Source organism: Hyposmocoma kahamanoa, unplaced genomic scaffold (genome assembly GCF_003589595.1).
Source record: "Hyposmocoma kahamanoa isolate Upper Pololo Valley unplaced genomic scaffold, ASM358959v1 93, whole genome shotgun sequence".
Lineage (NCBI taxonomy): Eukaryota > Metazoa > Arthropoda > Insecta > Lepidoptera > Cosmopterigidae > Hyposmocoma > Hyposmocoma kahamanoa.
The window spans coordinates 22,760,420-22,778,953 of NW_020654810.1; the positions used below are offsets into that span (position 1 = coordinate 22,760,420).

General features: G+C 37.4%; 1 protein-coding gene across 1 annotated transcript in view; it reads right to left on the reverse strand.

Moving 5' to 3' along the window:
• Positions 1 to 1,453: 1,453 nt before the first annotated feature.
• Positions 1,454 to 18,534, reverse strand: part of LOC113237504 (GTP-binding protein 1) — a 33,536-nt gene continuing 16,455 nt past the window's right edge. Inside the window, exons 5-14 of the mRNA XM_026474003.1 lie at positions 17,980 to 18,158; positions 17,522 to 17,685; positions 16,536 to 16,658; positions 15,384 to 15,499; positions 14,001 to 14,145; positions 11,862 to 12,044; positions 10,774 to 10,909; positions 7,216 to 7,349; positions 6,107 to 6,280; positions 1,454 to 4,014 (exon numbers count right to left, since the gene is read on the reverse strand). Of these exons, the coding sequence (XP_026329788.1) occupies positions 3,871 to 4,014; positions 6,107 to 6,280; positions 7,216 to 7,349; positions 10,774 to 10,909; positions 11,862 to 12,044; positions 14,001 to 14,145; positions 15,384 to 15,499; positions 16,536 to 16,658; positions 17,522 to 17,685; positions 17,980 to 18,158 (1,498 nt within the window). The 3' untranslated portion in view covers positions 1,454 to 3,870. The remainder of the gene's footprint in view (positions 4,015 to 6,106; positions 6,281 to 7,215; positions 7,350 to 10,773; positions 10,910 to 11,861; positions 12,045 to 14,000; positions 14,146 to 15,383; positions 15,500 to 16,535; positions 16,659 to 17,521; positions 17,686 to 17,979; positions 18,159 to 18,534) is intronic.

The window sequence follows — 18,534 nt, forward strand, 5'->3', positions numbered from 1 at the left end:
TAAAAGGCTTAATAAATAGTCGCAGTGATGATGAGTTGTGAAGTAAGCCACCCTACTAATAATAATAATACATATTTTCGCCGGCTCTTGAAACTGAATCCCTGACCCCCCATTTAAAAATTGAAAATTAATATTTTAAAGCCATGGGAAAGGGGGGAGTCTAAAACAAATAATAAAGGCTTTTAATACTGAAAATGCAAGGTGGCCTAAATTGTGTCCGTAAATGTATGCAAGAACGAGATCAACACGAGCACGAGATGTACAGTGCTAAATCGAAAATATGCTGCGGTGAAAAATTTGTTTAATTCTGGCTATGACAATTTGTTAGGAACTATGTGCTCCATTTCTTCTCACATAAGTGCATTAATCCTTTTCAAACACTGTTGTTCCCCATTGAAAATTGAAATAAACAATTATGTATCTCAATTGACCAAAGTACCACAACATCAGGTTTTTAGCATACTTATTGCGTTCACATGGAAATATATAAAATAAAATTTTTCTTCGTAAAATGAGATTTATTATTAGTACAAAATTTTCCGAAAATATTCCTTTCATTAGGTCCTAATTACTCCAGTTTTCCATGTGAACGTTTCGTAAAGTAAAACAGACCCACTGCTTTGTGATTTGACCACTTATTCTATAAAGGGGACCATACATTGACGGACATGTTGATCAACAGATCTGTCATACTCCACATAACTAGAGACGTAAAAATATTAAACTATTATATAAATATAAAGTACAATTATTTTCAGTCAGAAATTATATGTTTCCATGTAGATCTTTGGTACCAATTCTTGTTCAACCAAACACAGTATTTACGGACGAGAGGAATACTTATCGGTCAACATGTTCTTCCTTGAATGGGCCCCATCAAAAACACCAAAAAAAAAAACCATAAAATTTACAATAATTCAAAGCGTAAGTAGCTTTAGTAGTAATGTCAAAAAAAAAATTATAAAATATATCATCTGATAAAATAAAATTGTTTGAAACAAAAAAAAAAGAAAAAACAATAAACTTTTTTATGTTTAAGCAAATTTTTATAAAATGTCCGATGGAATTAAACAAACATGAAATTGAAATCACACACATTTCAATATAACAAACACTCATTAATTTAACATTCGAAAAAAGCATCAAATATTTTAGATCTTGATTGACCTTTAAAAAGTAAGGTTAACCACACGGCAACTACTGTGTGGCGGTGTATGAGGCTCATCTTTTATTAGTTTTCGTTGTATTGTCATGGTAACGCCCAGTTAAAGTTGACACTTAGCAGTGTCCACGATATAGTAAACTTTTTTTGTTGTATTACATTTTTACATTACATTATTAAAACATCAGACACACAGGAAGGCTCGCGCCAAGTACTGTGACTTATATATTGGTACAGTACACGCAACATACACCGCTTCCAGCTGTGGTCACCCTAAAAAGCAGAAAATATTAAACCTTATTATTGCTACAAGATATTCAAAATATGGAACCATATTGGTGACACCACCGCGCTTTTTTTCGAACTTTATATACACGACTGCATGTTTAAAACATGTGTACGTCCTTTTATGTATTCGGAAATATCTAGAAATGGATCAGATGAAATTATTATTTCTAATTGCAATTTGTGTGTTCCCGAGGTTATTTCTAATGAGCTTCATTTACCGATCGCGACGCTTTCTACAAATGGCCGCGCAGCTTTCGGTTGCCTTCATTAATTAGAATTGTTGTTTTTAATCTAATGAGCCCTACAGATGTACTCATAAGTACAGTTGTAGTTATTTCTATGTAATAAGTATCTTGTACTTTCATTTAGTGCTGTGGACTCTATCTAGCCGCGACATGGTGTCTAATAGCACACCTGGAAACTGTACATACGGACACGTCATCTCTTACAACACAACACATAGTATAGAATTTTTAATCGAATTATGTAATGCAATTTTTTTAGTCAAAATTGAAAGTTATGTCTTTTGTCTAAAAGGTGACAAGTTTGCAAGGGCATGATCTCATTTAAATTTGGAGAAAATATTCCACCTCTAAGGGTGGCAAACCAAGGGATGAATGACTTTTGAGGTCGGTTTTTTTAGTACTTATATATTAATTTGACGATCGATATCGGATTTTTTTGTCGATCAACTAGTGTGATTGGACAAAATCGAGCAAATCCGTCGGCACCTTTACACAAAATTTCACTAATAATAGCAAGTGGATTGTGATAAAACGCTTGCCTAAAATTAATAAAAAAAATTACTGAACGTTAGTAACTTGATACATGAAAATTTAGTTTTAGTTAAGCCGCAATATTTAGAGACCAAAAGACATAAGAAGTATTAGGGATATTCTTTCTTAACTTGTTAAGCTGTTGGAACTAATTACTTTAGTATCTTGGACGACGAGGTGGCCCTTATCGGGCTTCGGGACCGCTTTTAATGTTACTTTATACACATTTGAACTTTCGTATTGCATTATAACATTTGAAAGCGGGAATAAACGCGATTAAACTATTTAATAGGTATTCTCACACCTACCTATTATCACAACATATTGGCCAGGTTTTACTGGCCGTGGTCACGGGCTGACTGGTGATGCGGTGTTGAAGCTTCCACCACCGAGAATACCGATTAAATTGTGTAATCGTTAATATTACTTTAACTAGTTTTTTTTTGTTAGAATCTGTCTTTTTTGAAGATGGCGTAAAATGATAGTTCATTGTGCAAAAGTGTTGCCAGCTTACAAGCAGCTAGTGATTGCAATCGATAAACATTCTGTCGACTATCGACTGAATGTTGGTTACGCATACAATAAATAGTCGAATTTGTTTAATTTCAATCACCAACGGCTTATTAGGCGTCCAACTGCTGGGCATAGGTTCATTAGAAATATTAAATTTTTGTAAGTTCTTACATGCTTATACTGCACTTAGAACTATGTCTATTAAAAATACAAAGACGAGACATATTTTAAAGATTTTCATTTCAATTCTAGTGGTGTATGAATAAAAATATATTTAGACACTAGTAGGCCGGCTGTCAAAATAAGAATGAAGAAGGCAGTAACGCAATTAATATCGTTAGTACGTCGTAACATTCACAATTCAGACATTTCTGGCATTCTTTCACAGTCTATCGATAAAACTGTCGATAACAACTACATGACTATTTAAAATTTTATGAAAACTGGCAACACTACAAATATCATTTTACTCAGTCTTCAAAAAAGATCGTCTGCTATAGTGTTACTTCAAGAGTAACATGAAGAACATTTTTTTGCGTCCAGTTATGTCTAAACTTGTCACAATCCGGCAAATTAATGAACGCGAGTAGATTCGTTGTTTCCCCAGCCTTAAAGTTTAGAAATAATTCCCCACTACAATAAACTTAAGCCCAAACGTGGAATACACACAGATTGAATTGTTGAATCACCCAAGACGATATAGATTTTGAAGCTTTCACGGTTATTCAATAAATGATTATCACTAATTGTGTGCGTTATTAAAAAAAACAGGTTTCTTACCACGATATAAGTTCTTTTTATTTCTCCGATATTTCGCACCGGTTACGCGCTCTATTGTCACGGGTGGACTGACAGTTAATGACCATGAAGTGTGTAACCGTTTCAAAATGTCGGGAAAATAAATTCATTTCGTGGTAAAAAAATGTAATTACAGAACCGGTTCGCTATGATGGCCGTTTTGCCGTTTCGAATCATTCACCAAGGCGATGTTTTGAAATCCAAATATCACCCGACACTGAACGGATAAGAGGAAGATAGTGGCGTACTATTAGAAAACACCTTCGTGTTAAGTTCTTCGTACTAAATAGTACTCAGTACAACTATCGCGGCGTTGTATGTACTCGTAAACGTTTAATTAGGATGAGTCGCCGGCGGGTCGCTGTTCGGCTTGTCGTGTCGCTTGCGCGGGCGCCGCCCCCCGCCGCCGCCCGCGCCGGTGCCCCGCTTGTCCCCGGACACTTCGAATGGCGAGTCGGATGCCGTTACATCGCCTTCCTGAAATAAGTTAATCTTCTAAAAAAACACTAGACGAGGCTCTTTTTTTATTTCTACCATTTGTACCTATGTCATAAGCTTGCATAATGTACTGTACCGTTATCTAAACCCAAAATTATAGCATGTAACAAACCTACTTTATGTATTAAACGGCCTTGAGCCAGAATACTTTAATTTACGATTTTCACACATTATTTGAGATCATGTACGTTGCAATAATGCCCAAAACGTCGTGGTAATTAAAATATGTTTTATATGTGATTAAGCCAGAAAGCTTTAGTTCAAATACGCTAGATGGCATTGACACATTTGCTCATATAGGGACGAAATCATCGTCTCGGAACTGTTTCCAGGAGTCGAATCCCTTCTTGGGTACAACTGCCCGGACCTTCCGCAAGTAGGTTGGAACTGTAGTGGCGTTATATAGGGTGAAACTATAATTGACACCGAATTAAACATTTTTCTTCAACTTTCTGGAAGTTTGACTGGATCGTCGACGTCATCCCACGGCAGAGAGAAGCTCCTCCTTTACAGTATTAAATAGTGAGATAATATTTTGACGTGCAGCAAAGAATCATTCATTCATTCTTTCGTTCATGAACTTTCACAAGAGATGGCAATAACGTACAGGTGAACCAGAATCTCCTGGCATTAAATATTAGAAAAATCGAACGACTTTCACCTGGCAATGTTAACTTGTCACATGTCAATTCAAAATATTACTTGTGTCAAATGGCTGTCTCCTAAACTTTTTTTCACTTGAAAACATTGACTTACAAATAAATGGACGACGGGTCTAATACAAAAACCACGAAAAAAATGTCCCAAGTCAACCTATTTAAACGTAGTGACATGTAAAGGAATATGAAAAAGTTAAAACGTTGAATTTAAATTGTAATGTCATCGCAGTACTGTCTAATTTTGCTTGCTTCGCTTTCAGTCGAACAAACGAAGACTAAAGCGTGAATGACGCTCTGTATACGATTTTAACGCCCTGTAAGTTCGGACACTTTTTAGCGCGGACCCGACGTCCATATAATTGTAAGTCAATGCTTGAAAAGAACTATTTTGTAGCAATAATTAATTATGAAAATATTCTTCAATCTCAAGCAAAAAACATTACGATAATGTTTATCGCAAAATCAGCGATGAATTAAGAGCATCTAAGTTACATTTCACGATTTTGAAGGGGGGTCTCAAATCTTGCCGATTAGTAGGAGTAAATAAACTTGTTCTTTGAAATTTTAACGAAACCAAATCAATGTATGTGGTATGCAATTTTTGTCGGTACTAGTGCTGGTCGGCATGACTACAGTGTGTAGACAATGATTGGTAAAAAAAAGATAAATGGCGTAAATGCGAGTTACTTTAAACTGCAAACGTAAACAAATCTATCACTCGCAATGTAATTGATATATTTTTGTTTCATTTTAAAATGTGTCAGAAATTACTTAACTTTCTCACACACAAATTCATACAGATCTTGAAAAATGCATGAGTATACATCAATTCTGGTCAATTAAAATATATGAAGTATCTAGTACATTTTCTCCTACTATGTTGATGTTGCCCACTACAAATTTAAATTTGTCTAAGTGCCATCAGATTCTGGTACACCTATTCATGTCAATAACGAATTATACTTATTTATCGAGTATATAACCAGAAACAGAGACGAAATAAGAGCTATCCATCCCTGGCAACTCATCAAGCAAATGGGCCTTATATCACTTTTAAATATCAACTCTCGTTTGCACTGAAATCACAAATTAGAAAAATTAGTTCCATTCGGTGGTGTAGGAAAAACAGCAAAACATCTAATTACAAAACAAACGGAATCACATTTCATCGGTAATTAAATATGTAATTTTGCAATTTTCGTCCATATACCAAGTTAAACTGGTCGATTTGAAGTGAAACAACTGACGACACTCGTCAATTCTTTCGAATTCGGGCTGGCCAATCGGAGAGCAGTTGTAACCGTAATGATTTGGCAGAATAGTTTTCAAATAAATTAAATGACGTTTCGTCTCTATTTCTGGTTATATACTTGATGGTTAATTGTCATCATTCAAAACACAGTTTTACTTACAATCTGGAGCGAGTTGCTAGCGGGCGGACCATCGGGCGTGGACGCATTATTCCTTTTCTCGTTGCGCTCGTGTCGCGGCGCGTGCCGAGTAGGCGGTTTGTTCCGCGGAGCACCGCTGGCCGGCTCTGGTCGGAGGACGTTGCCTACTGCTTTCGTACGACCCTCGCGGAATACCTGAATGAGATTCACCGAATAAAAACCAAACCATGTAGCCAGGAAGTGACGACATACTTGTGGGCCATTCTCCACTTCACCGTAACATGAGAACTTTCAATAACGTTAATACAGACGAGGTTGACACCTTCCACGACTCATTATGTAAGTTCAAGCGGAATATAATAATAATAATAACGCACATACTCAACATAGCCCCGCACTAAGGAAACCCTGTATCGCGAGTGCCATGGACACACACATAGAGAACCACAAATTACACCTAAACTCACGAGAGAAATAAATTTAGGCCTTACAAATATTTCTCCCGGCCCGGGAATCGAACCTGGGACCTCTGCCATAGTAACCGTTCAGCCACGGAGGAATGTCACAACTGTTTTAAAGGTGGAGTCTTAGGGGTTTTGTTTTGTTTTCTTCTTTTCGTTTTAAAGCTCGAAGGGCGCTGCAACTGTTATGGACAGGCGTATACCTTACCACCAGGCGCACGACTTGTGCGCCCCGTCACTTGATATTATAAAAAAATACACAAATTAGAACATGAAAAACAGGGTTCGAATTTTAGCTGAAATGGTGTTTAACTTTGAACATCAGGCTGAGTTAACTGCTGCTGCTACAATGCTGGTCTGCCAAGCAGAGGTCTCGGGTTCCATTCCCAAGCCGGGAGAAATATCTGTATAGCCTACATTTATTGCTCTCGTAAGTTTGGGTGTAATTTGTGGTTGTGATTTCAGTGAATTCAAAACTTTAAAACGCTCCTCTGTAAACTTGGCAATTTCGACATACGATACTTTACGTAGAAAGGGTCGAATGTATGTCCATGGCACCGGCGATACAGGGTTTCCCTCGTGCGGGGTTATGAGTATGTGCGTTTTTGTTATGATGAGTTTGAAGTGAGGTGGCTAGTGCCCAGGTTGCAAATTAAGGCAACGACTTACCATTCGCTGACCGCGCTTGAGGTACTCAGGGTGCTTGATGAATCGGAAGCGCACGCGCGCCTTGTCGCCGGTGCGCAGGCAATCCAGGGACATGGACAGGATCGATGCCGTCTGTCGGATGCTGCCGCAGTGCACTGCGCATACACCACACGCCGTTAAATCATTCAGTAACAATTTCTTTCTTATCTAGCAGTTGGTAGTTGATATCGTTAAGTAGTAAAATATAATATAATACAATAGAATACAATCATTTATCAATGTCTCCATATTACAATCCAAAATACGTCACTAACGCTGACAATAATAATGAATATAAAACAAAGTAGTATAACTACTGCCGTCGAAATACAACGAAGTCAAGTAAAACAAAATTACAATGGTTTGAAAAGAAACTCATCGACTCTGTAGAATTTACTATCTAATAAAACGAGTTTTAGTCGAGCTTAAAGCGTTCGTCGTTTGTAATGCCGGGTTCATGAGTCCTTCAATTGCTTTGCGTTGCGTGAGTTTGATATTTCCACGCACGCAACAGGCAACGTTTGCGGAGGACAGCAACACTGGTCAATCACAGAGCAGCAGCCGGTTCGAGAGTGTCGACAACCCAAATAAAGGCAGGCACCGCGTAACGCAAAACGGAAGACTCGTGAACGCCTTTGCGCGGAAGGCAGATTTCTACGCCGTGTACCCAGCCAACGCAAGCAAACGAAAAACCTAAGTGAAAGGACTCGTGAACCCGGTATGACACTTTTCAGGTCTGTGGGTAGATGCTCGTAGAATCGGGGATCTATTACCCGCGGATTTCTCGTTGCGAGATCGGTACGGTGGGCAAAGGATTTTAGTTTTCCCGCGTAACGCCAGGACTCCGCCCGTACGTCGCTCAAAAGTGCTCAAGTCTTGACGCACATAAACTATTACATCACAAATCGACTCCTCCTACGTAAAGTATCGTATGTCGAGATTGCCAAACTTACAGGGAAGCATTAAGTTTTGAATTCACTGAAATGCGTATGAGACGTGACTTTAGCATAGGAATGCAAAATTAAATTGTAAAATGATAAAATAAATTGTGATTGTTCATCTAACCGATATCTAGGAATTCTAGGATTTTATAATACTCAGTGTGAGTTTTGCCGAATAAAACTGACAAATAAAGTCACGTTTTGCTCATATTTCAGTGAATTCAAATCTTTAAAACGCTCCCCTGTAAACTTGGCAATTTCGTCATACGATACTTTACGTAGGAGGGGTGGAAATATATTGTGAGTATGTCTTCATTATATGGTGTGAACTGGTTATATAGTCGATGGGTGTGAATATTTTGTTCCGCTCTTTCATCATTCATGTCAAGCTAACCCGAGAGTTAATGTGGCAAACAACGACACCATTGCCTAGTACAAAACTAGGGAATGCCTTGGACTGTGAGTATGGAAGTGCTTAGTGGACGTGACACGTGTGCCAACAGTATGCAGATTTCTGCATGTTTGAGCTCAATCGGCCATATTCGCTTTAGGGCGCGTTCCCACTATGTCGTCACGTTTTATTATCGTTGGACGACAGTCGTGTCTAGCCTGTTCCCATATCACGACTATCTGTCGTGTACGATTTTATATCGCTGAACGACTGTCGTGACTAGCTGTTCCCACTAGATCGTGACGACAATTTATCGTTTCACGACAGCCTCCTTGTCGTTTGCACAACAGAATCGTTTGATGCACTGCAGTCGCTTGTATGTTCTTTTGGAAGCCGGTAGGGTGTGTTCGCTCAAAATGGATGAAGACGAAATTTTAATAATGTATTACTTTTTAAAAATGCGGAAGCGGAAGCAAACAAATAAAAGAAAGTTTTGGGTACATCCAATGCTACTAAAAAGAATTCCATTACGGTTATATCAAACGGTATACGAAGTTGCTTTCTTTCCGGTATTGTCAAAACCTGCTACGACCAGAGATGGGCAGTGGGTTAAAACCCAATCAACCCGCCCGTGTTTTCACCAGGATTTTACCCGAAGCGCCGAGTGTTAATCCATTTCTCCCCAAAATCGTGGGCAGAAACGAAGAGTACAGAATTTGGTATTAATTCCAACACTAACAACATAATATACAATAACTTGTAACAAATGTCTATATTTTTATTACACGAAGAAGAGGCATCTGCACATAATACCCACCACCTGTCAATCCTGTGAATTCTCAATGAAAATCGATTCAAGTGCATACGATCTTTCGTATCATTTTTTGTATCAATTTATTGATGAACTTTTCAAGCGAATCTATTCAATAGAAAGGTAAATCGAACTGTCCTGATAATAAAGCAATAAATATTTTGTAATAATATGTATAATTAAATTTGAACAAAACTCAATTCACAACAAATATTTAGACGTAAATAGTTTTTGCCCTCGATTTCTGGTTTTAACCCGGTTAAACACGGCGTTATCAAAGCGCCGGGTTAAACCCCGGGCGCTGGCCCATCTCTGGCGACGACCCAACGCTACTGCAAAGCGAGCAGAGCGCCCGGGGTACAAGATTGGAGGGCAGGGAGCAGAATACGTACGGACAGCAATAAACAAAAAGTGACGACAATAGGAGCTGCGACAATCTGTCGTCATGTTTTTATCGTGACTTTTTTTATCGTCTGACGACTGTCGTTCTAGCTGTTCCCACTGTGACGACAGTTTGTCGTTGTAACGATAAAAAATCGTGAACGACAGTTAATCGTGTCGTGCTATATGTGAACAACTTCATTTAAATATACAAGGCACGACACTGTAAACTGCACGACAATCTGTCGTCACGACATAGTGGGAACGCGCCCTTATACATTATGGTCGTATCGATTATCTCGCGCAAAACCTTGAAAATCGTAGAAAAATGCCTTACTTTGGAGTGCTAAAAATGATAGTGGCGCCTGTAATATTCTGTCATTCTAGTGAAAAGGGTACAAGTAAAAAAAATTCAACTTTAGAAGGCGACGCGAAAAATAGTTAAACCTTAATGATATTAAGCGTTAAGTGCTCTCGCGTTTCCTTGTAAAGTTGGCTTTTTTGACTTGTATCCCTTTTCACAAGAGCCACAGAATTGTCCATAGTGATGTTTTATATCATTGTTAAGTTTTAGTTTTATTATTCGTAATAGATTTTTTGTTATAAGAAACGAAATTATAAACCTTATTCTGTTGCAATATGGCAGACTTTTTTTTTGGAGAACGTTAATAGGCGTTAATCGTTCATCGTAATTCAGCTATTGCCGCTAGATGGCAGCACATTGAATGAAATTTCGATATGAAATCAAAATGTAACTTGCACAATCAAAATATCGTAACTTGCAATAATAGGCAGGCAACCGTCAACGATATGCCAAGCGGGTAAAGTTAAATTATGTTAACAGTATTTGGCACATGTTTTTAAGTTAGAAACTACGACCAATCATTTTCAAGATTTCATAGTGTTTAACATTATGATAGTGTGAGTTTTGGCGACAGCGGTTCTGATAGTAATCGAGGCTTAAGGCCCTTCTATTGTTTTTTCTTCTTCCTTGTCCACACAGAACAAAATCTTACCCATTGCCTGGTAACGTGAAGAGATGGTGGTAGGGTGGTGCAGGACGAGGATTTCGCCTTCGAACTGCCAGCAAGCTTGAGGGTTCAGTGCCGGGGAGACCATCACCATGCCTTTGCGGATTGCTGATCGCTTTATCTGCAATAATATTAATCATGACAAATATCTGAAAAACACAATTTTTTAATTATTAATAAAAAGATCGAACTTAGAAAACTTTTTTTCGAAAAAAAATTCTTTCGATCCGGCCGTATTCTAACCGACGTCTTCTAGCAAACCGTGCCAGACGCTATGCCAAATAAACCACGGAACGAACCAGCGGACCTCACGAATGTTTCTATTCTTGTCGTCGGATCTTTTGTATTTGATTTTTCAACGACTTTTTAGTCGTAGCGCCATCTATGAGAAATCTATGAAAGTATTTCGTCACCCCTGTTAGATAACTTTACAGATACCAGCCCTGGCTAGAGATGTCGCTATTGACTGTAATTTTTGTATTGAATAGATATGCAATTATTTTTGTGAAATTACTCCACTAGTTTGTTATAATTATCAATCATTGACTTACAATTATATGGACGTCGGGTCCGCGCTAAAAAGTGTCCGAAATTATAGGGCGTTAAAATCGTATACAGAGCGTCATTCACGCTTTAGTCTTCGTTTGTTCGACTGACAGCGAAGCAAACAAAATTAGACAGTACTGCGATGACATTACAATTTAAACTCAACGTTTTAGCTTTCATATTCCTTTACATGTCACTACGTTTAAATAGGTTGACTTGGGACATTTTTTTAGTGGTTTTTGTATTAAACCCGTCGTACATTTATTTGTAAGCCAATGTTATCAATACAAAGATCGAACACTTAAAAAAAAATCGTTCGATTTCGAACCGACGTTTTCTAGCAAACCGTGCCATACGCTATACCAACTAAGCCACGGAACGAACCGAGTAATTTCACAAAAAATAATTGAATATCAATGCAAGGCAAAAAAGTCTCATGTGTCTATTTCCATATAGGTATCATAAAAAAAAGGACTTCGAATACCGAGAGGAGGGAATCAGTTTAATTTGTATAGTTTCGTCGGTACCTTCTTGAGTGCGAAACTGGCGGTCTGTCCGCCGCGGACCTCGGACACTGCCATGCGCTTGCGGTGGATGCTCTTGACGGTGATGGGCTGGAAGCGGCCCAGGGGGTCGGGGCCCAGCAGCAGCGTGTCATTCAGGCGGATCACACCGGCCAAGGTCGTGCCTGACACCACCGTGCCCACGCCCTGTCAGTGAATGGTGAAGATTTTGTTTATAATCGCATTTCTTTTTATACCTCACATTATTTGGGAACATTTCAGGTCAGTGTTCTCTACTTATGCTTCGTTTTTTTAATTCAGTCCGTCACTTTGTAAGCAAAGCAATTAAATAAAAATTTTAAAACGAAATTCTCAAACATATTCACTAAAGGAGATGGGGCAGTCTGGGTCAAATTTTAATAGATGAGGTATAACTTAAAAAAAGATTCATATTTTCCTATTTCAAAATAGAAAAAATCAACCCGATTCTCAATATGAGAAATCTAAAGTTACACAAACTAAATAGAGTATCGATTAATCTACAATCGGTTAACGTGAATGAGTTTAAACAATTAAAAATAGAATACTCTAGCACCAGATGATAATGCACTCAAAATTATTACATTCATTGGAGCTAACAGATTTAAAGGTTTTAAACAGTAAAATATTCCATAATAAACAGAAATATTAAAATCGATTCACGTTTACAAATCCATTCGTTGATTTCCTTGATATGTTTCATCGATACAGTATTTTTAGTCTGTCCTGACGATATTTGTTGGATGCGAAAAAAACTTTTTATTAAATTCTTCGGTCCCTATTTTTTCCTCCCATACAATGAAATGATCCCTTCATGAAACCAAGTCGATTAGCACTAAAAAAAGTTTTAATCAATTTTATTAATTTTTATGGACAACTCACGTTTGACCAAAGAATTTACTATGCCAAAATTGTTTTCACAAAAGAAGACTTAATGGTTCCTAAGAAATTTTCCTTGCATCTTATGATTCTGATTTCCCCATACTGTCCCATTTAAAAAATCGCTATATAATCTATTTTAATAACTTGCACTGTAACAAACTTAAAGAAACAGTGGTTACGAACATTAAAACATTGAATCTTTTTATAAAATAATAACAAATTATAGTATCATTTATAAATGTCATTCGTCATCAACGTTCACGATGTTCACCTTCCCTGCAATTTGTTGTCTGAAGAAAAAGGTTTATAATCACTGCATCGTTGATTACGATTTTTCTAATTCAAAAAAAGGCGTACTACAATTTCGGTGGCAATTTTTATTATTTAAGTATTCGAGTATATTACCGATGTAAACCCGCGAGAGAGGTCGACCGCCGTCCGCGTTGAACACATATAGCATTGTACTGTTTGTTCTTAATTCTCATTTTTTTAACCGACTTTAAAAAAAGGAGGAGATTCTCAATTCGACTGTATGTTTTTTTTTTGTATGTATGTTACGTGATAACTCCGCCTTTTGTGAACCGATTTTGATGATTCTTTTTTGTTGGAAAGAGGGTACCTCCATAGTATGGTCCCATTTAATTTTGAAGAAAATCATTCACCTCTAAGGATCAAGTTCACGCATAAAGATTCATTTTTATAAATAGCGCCTAAATTTTATTCTATGGAGCAATTATTTTAATGGTTGATTTTGCTATTCTCCAATTCAAGGCGTTTTTTCTTTCAATATACTTTGAGTAGTGAGAACCGATTTTTATTATCTCCTGTGTCATGTTCCGTATAGTGGCAAACTAGTGGATGAATCCGGGTTTGCGCACTTTCCGGTAACCGATTGCAATAAAACTTAGCAAATAGATGTAATTCCACGTACTTTTGAGGGTTTTTTTATTACACAAGTTGAAACTTTTACATTCTTTTATTTATGTCATCCACTGCGCTGACACCGTAAAACATTAAATAATATTTCAGGATACTACACTCGAATAATTAAAATACTACGTTATGATAATACTCTAGAATATTAAAATAATAAAAATTGCCACCAAAATTAGATAGAGAAAACTGACCTGAAAATGATCCATTTTGGACTCCATACAATAGTATAATATACGTCTTCGGTTTTCCATTGGGGTAGGCAGAAACTATCAATTTGGTTAATTATAGCATTACGTCGATACTCACGGGTACTGAGTAAGTGTCGTCTATCTGGAACTCAGCAGGCTTGTCATCTTGAGAGGGCATTCGTGTCTTCAGCAGGTTCAGGAACATTGTTAGCAGCTCCAAGTTCTCACCGGTCACGTTTGACACTTGGAAAATTGGGCATAACCTGGGAATAAAAGACTTGTTACAGACTATAGCAGAATATAGTTCAGGGCATAATACAGCGGATATCAGAATACATAGCGGACTCAGAAATCCATTATGACGTTTGTTTTATAATAATAATAATAATAATAATAATAGTTACAGCTTGACTGCAGATTTTTTTTATAATATCAAGTGACGGGCGAACAAGTCGTGCGCCTGATAGTAAGCGACACGCCTGTCCATAATAGTTGCAGTGCCACACAGACCTTTAAATCGCAAAGATCTGAGGGGCACTGCCACTGCGCCCGTCACCCTGAGATATAAGTTGACAAGTTCCTTGTACCTGTAATAGGTAACGTGGCTATTATATTAAAATTATTAAGGTATTATTAAAATTTAATATTCAATATTTCCCTGGATTAACTATTTCACAAGGATCTTTATGGCTACTATAGTCTGTTTGAATCAAATTGCATGTAACATCTTTACTTTACCCGTGCATACAATAATGTTTCTGATTTGTTCACCATTGTAAAGTTAGAAGCGAAAAGTGTAGAGGATCCGTTACGCTACAAGTTGACAAATACTTAAATATTTTATACTTGAGTAGGTGATAAAAAAATAAAAATAAAATAAAATTGTGCCAAGCCAATTACGATAAAGAGATAAAAGAGATTTGCATCGGATTCGTTTTGATAAATTAAATATAACTTGTGTTTTATACATTTTTTTACAGAGATTTTACTTTATTATTTAGTCAAGCACATTTGCCTACAGGTAATAATGCTGCCTAATGCTGACGAAGTATGACCACCAATACAAACAATTCTTATTTGTCATATCAGTATGGCCACCAATAAACGGCCGGATTTGTAAGGTCTGCTGACTGTAGCTCTATTGGTAAGAGCGGTAGCCCCGATTTTGCAAACAAATGCTGGTTACAGTTCATGGTTTAAGTTATTTATTTCTCAAAAGAATACAAATTCACTTAGCGGGAATTTTTTAAAGAAGTTGTTATTGAATATTGTAAGAAAAATCTTGTTGAACTTATCCCGTGTGCAGCACGACATAACTGTTACTAAACTGACACTCTAAGTCAGTAGTGTGTATAAATATCACGATATTCAATAAAATAAATATTAGAAATTGAAGTCATAGAGGTACTTGCTGCCACAGGGATTCGAACCGCAAACCTATAAGAGAAGCAATATAATCAGACTAGACATATCAAATTACTTGCCAATATAACAGTCTCACCTTTGCGATACGAAGTTGGTAGCGCTCACTATGACGTCATCTTTCGTCTTCACCATGACGGGCACCTTGCGGCAGCCGGAAGACTTTAGGATCCTGATCACTAACTTCAGATTGTCCTAAAAACGGTATAAAGGAGCAAATTAATAACACTGGTATATGTAGTATAACCACGGAAGAAAAACAATGGAAGTGCCTTCAACTTCGATTACTATCAGAACTCATGTCGCCAAAACTCACACATTTAAAATTTGAAATACTATGAAATCTTGATAAAGATTGGGCGTAGTTTCAAAATTAAAAAGAAATAACAATTTCAGCCCCCGTACCATGCCACCGCGATAAAACTATCATATCCACATTTAGCTGTCAAAGTCGAGTGATAAATCGGCATTTTAAAATATTATCACAACAGCTAACATGGCGAGCACGGTGACGTCATATTTTTGTCGCATCGCGACCAATGGCTGCAAAACAATATCGCAGTGCTAAACATCGCCGCAAGGTCACAGCTGATTTTAAAACATTTTGACAGCTCTTTACAATAATTTTATCAACGTAAAAATTGAGCGCGACAAACGAGATAAAAATAAATAATAAAAACAAAAACAAATTGACATACATACATTATTGGAAACAGGTGAGGAGAACATTTTTAATGCAGTTCAATACATGAGGGTAATTAGAAATACGTAAATAATATCTAATTTTTTGTGAAATATGCAAAAATTGAAACTACAAAAACCAAAAATTTTTTGTCTCATTGTTTTCGCGGCGATGATTAAAGGACAAAGATAGCTATATACGCAATTTCATATCGTTATCCTTGTTCTTCAAAGTGTATAACAATAGTTTATTACCAAATAAATGAAAAAACGAATTACTCTAGTGCATTATCTTCCGATTCAGTATTCGCTATAAAAAGAAATTAATAATGGCAACATAGCTTAATCAACTGAAATAAATATGTTACGGGGAGGTTTATCAAGGGTTTATCACACACTGCATGTCATGCTACGGCTACCTATAACTTCAGCCAAAAAAGATACACTGCTAGACATAAGCCTCCCCCGAAGATCGTCACAACGACCGCAATGTAAAGTAACACATTTTTGTACTGATAACATATAGTAACATTGAAGTAGCGATACGAACTTGCAGCACGTTGGGTGGGCACATGTCGATCTTGGTGATTACGACGAACACGGGCACGGACAGCGCCAGCGCCAGTCCCAGGTGCTCCTTCGTCATGCCCACGATGCCTGCGTTCGCGCCGATCTGCAAGCCAATATCCAACATTGTCGCATATACCTCCAGAGGGCGCTGTCCGATCAAACAAACTATATTTTTTGGCACCAAAAATCTTTATTATAGTTGGAAAGAACAGTGCTCAACACTGCGAGATACTGTGTATATAATAATAATAGTTTATTTCGGATTATCATCATATCGTGTTAGTAACAATTGTAACCTTATGACTAAGATAGTAAATACAAATTTTCTATAAAATTAATCCCTTCTGGCTGTATGTCGCATGACGAGCCTCCCATGTCTGTACAAATGAGCCGTCGACTCTGGTGGCAACAATGGCCAGGAGGCTGTTGGGGATGCCGCGCACGCGCCGCAACAATAACACAACGCGCTTACGCATAATATTACGCATAATACACATTATATTCCGCACCGAAACCAACTACCTCTTCTCCCGACAAAATTACTGTTTATTGTAATTTTTAAGTTTTTATTGAATGTCACCATAACATGATTATTTTTGAGAAATTTCTAAAACCAATAGTTTGGTATAATTCTTAATACAAAGATCGAACACAGAAAAAAAATCCTTCGATACGGTTGGTTTCAAACGAGCGTCTCCTAACAAACTGCTAGACGCTATGCTGACTAAGCATACTGTTTATTATCTCATTTATACTTATTTATTATTATTATTTATGCGATTTAAAACTCTGAGTGGCTCTGCAAATATTATGGGCAGGCGTGTCACTTACCGTCAGACGCACGCATTGTACTTCCCATCCCTTGGTATCATAAAAAATACTTTTTCGACAGTACTCCCACAAGGGGCACACCTGAACCCTCACTTATTTAATTTATACAAATGTCGTACGAGCTTTAAGGATTACCATGAGCATGCCGAAATCTGGCGCGTGTCCTGTCATGCCGAAGACGGTAGTTTTGAGGTATCGCTCATGGCCTGCCAGGTCAATGAACGTGATCACCTTTGACGACTTCTCGCAGATCTTCACCCAGTCCAGAGTGCCGTGATCCGGCTTGTTTACAACATTACCTGCAATGGTTAATGATCCTTTTTTATATTAGGGTTTCGTTTTGTATTAAAAGGTACAAAACAAATATGATAAGTAGTACTACCACAAGGGTCACACGTGAGCCCAGACTTATTTACTTTAGACAGTAAATGATTCTATATAAAATTACTACACCAACTTTCCATCTCATAATTGCGCTTAAAAATCTCTGTGTTTCGTGTATCTTTTTCTGTTATATAGTTCGTTGTGGATCGTATTTTGTCAATGAAAATCACAATGGAAATGTGTTAAGCTTTTGAATTGGTATGACTTGCCCATGCTATCGAAGCCCAGTATATCATTTCCAACTGAACTAGTTCGCCCGCTTTCCATCTCGTGCTTGTGCCTGAAGAGCCTTTGCCTCGCATACCCTCTTCCATTGTCAAGCTCGCCGTGAGTCAGTACTCCCAACAGTGTTGACTTGCCCGCGTCCACGTTGCCTACTACCGCCACTCTGTAATTTGTAAGACATTAACAATCTCGCAGGACTATATTACTGACATCATAAACATCTACTTTTGTTCCATGATTTTTAAGAATTCATACAATACACATATTTTTTTGAAAGTAATATACAATAAATATGTAGGTCAATGATAAATATATATATTTTTAACCTAACCTAACCAAACGTCGTGTCTTATTCGAGAGTTTACTCTATAATTTGGCCACTCACTATACGGGGCCCAGGAATAACCGATACATGCCGATAGCATCTGTTACTATTCTCACATTAAACGTAACCCACGAATAATTTCTTTTAGGGTGACAAACTGCAAATCGATATTGTTCCAAAAGAAATGAATTAAAAAGAATGTAGTAATGACACA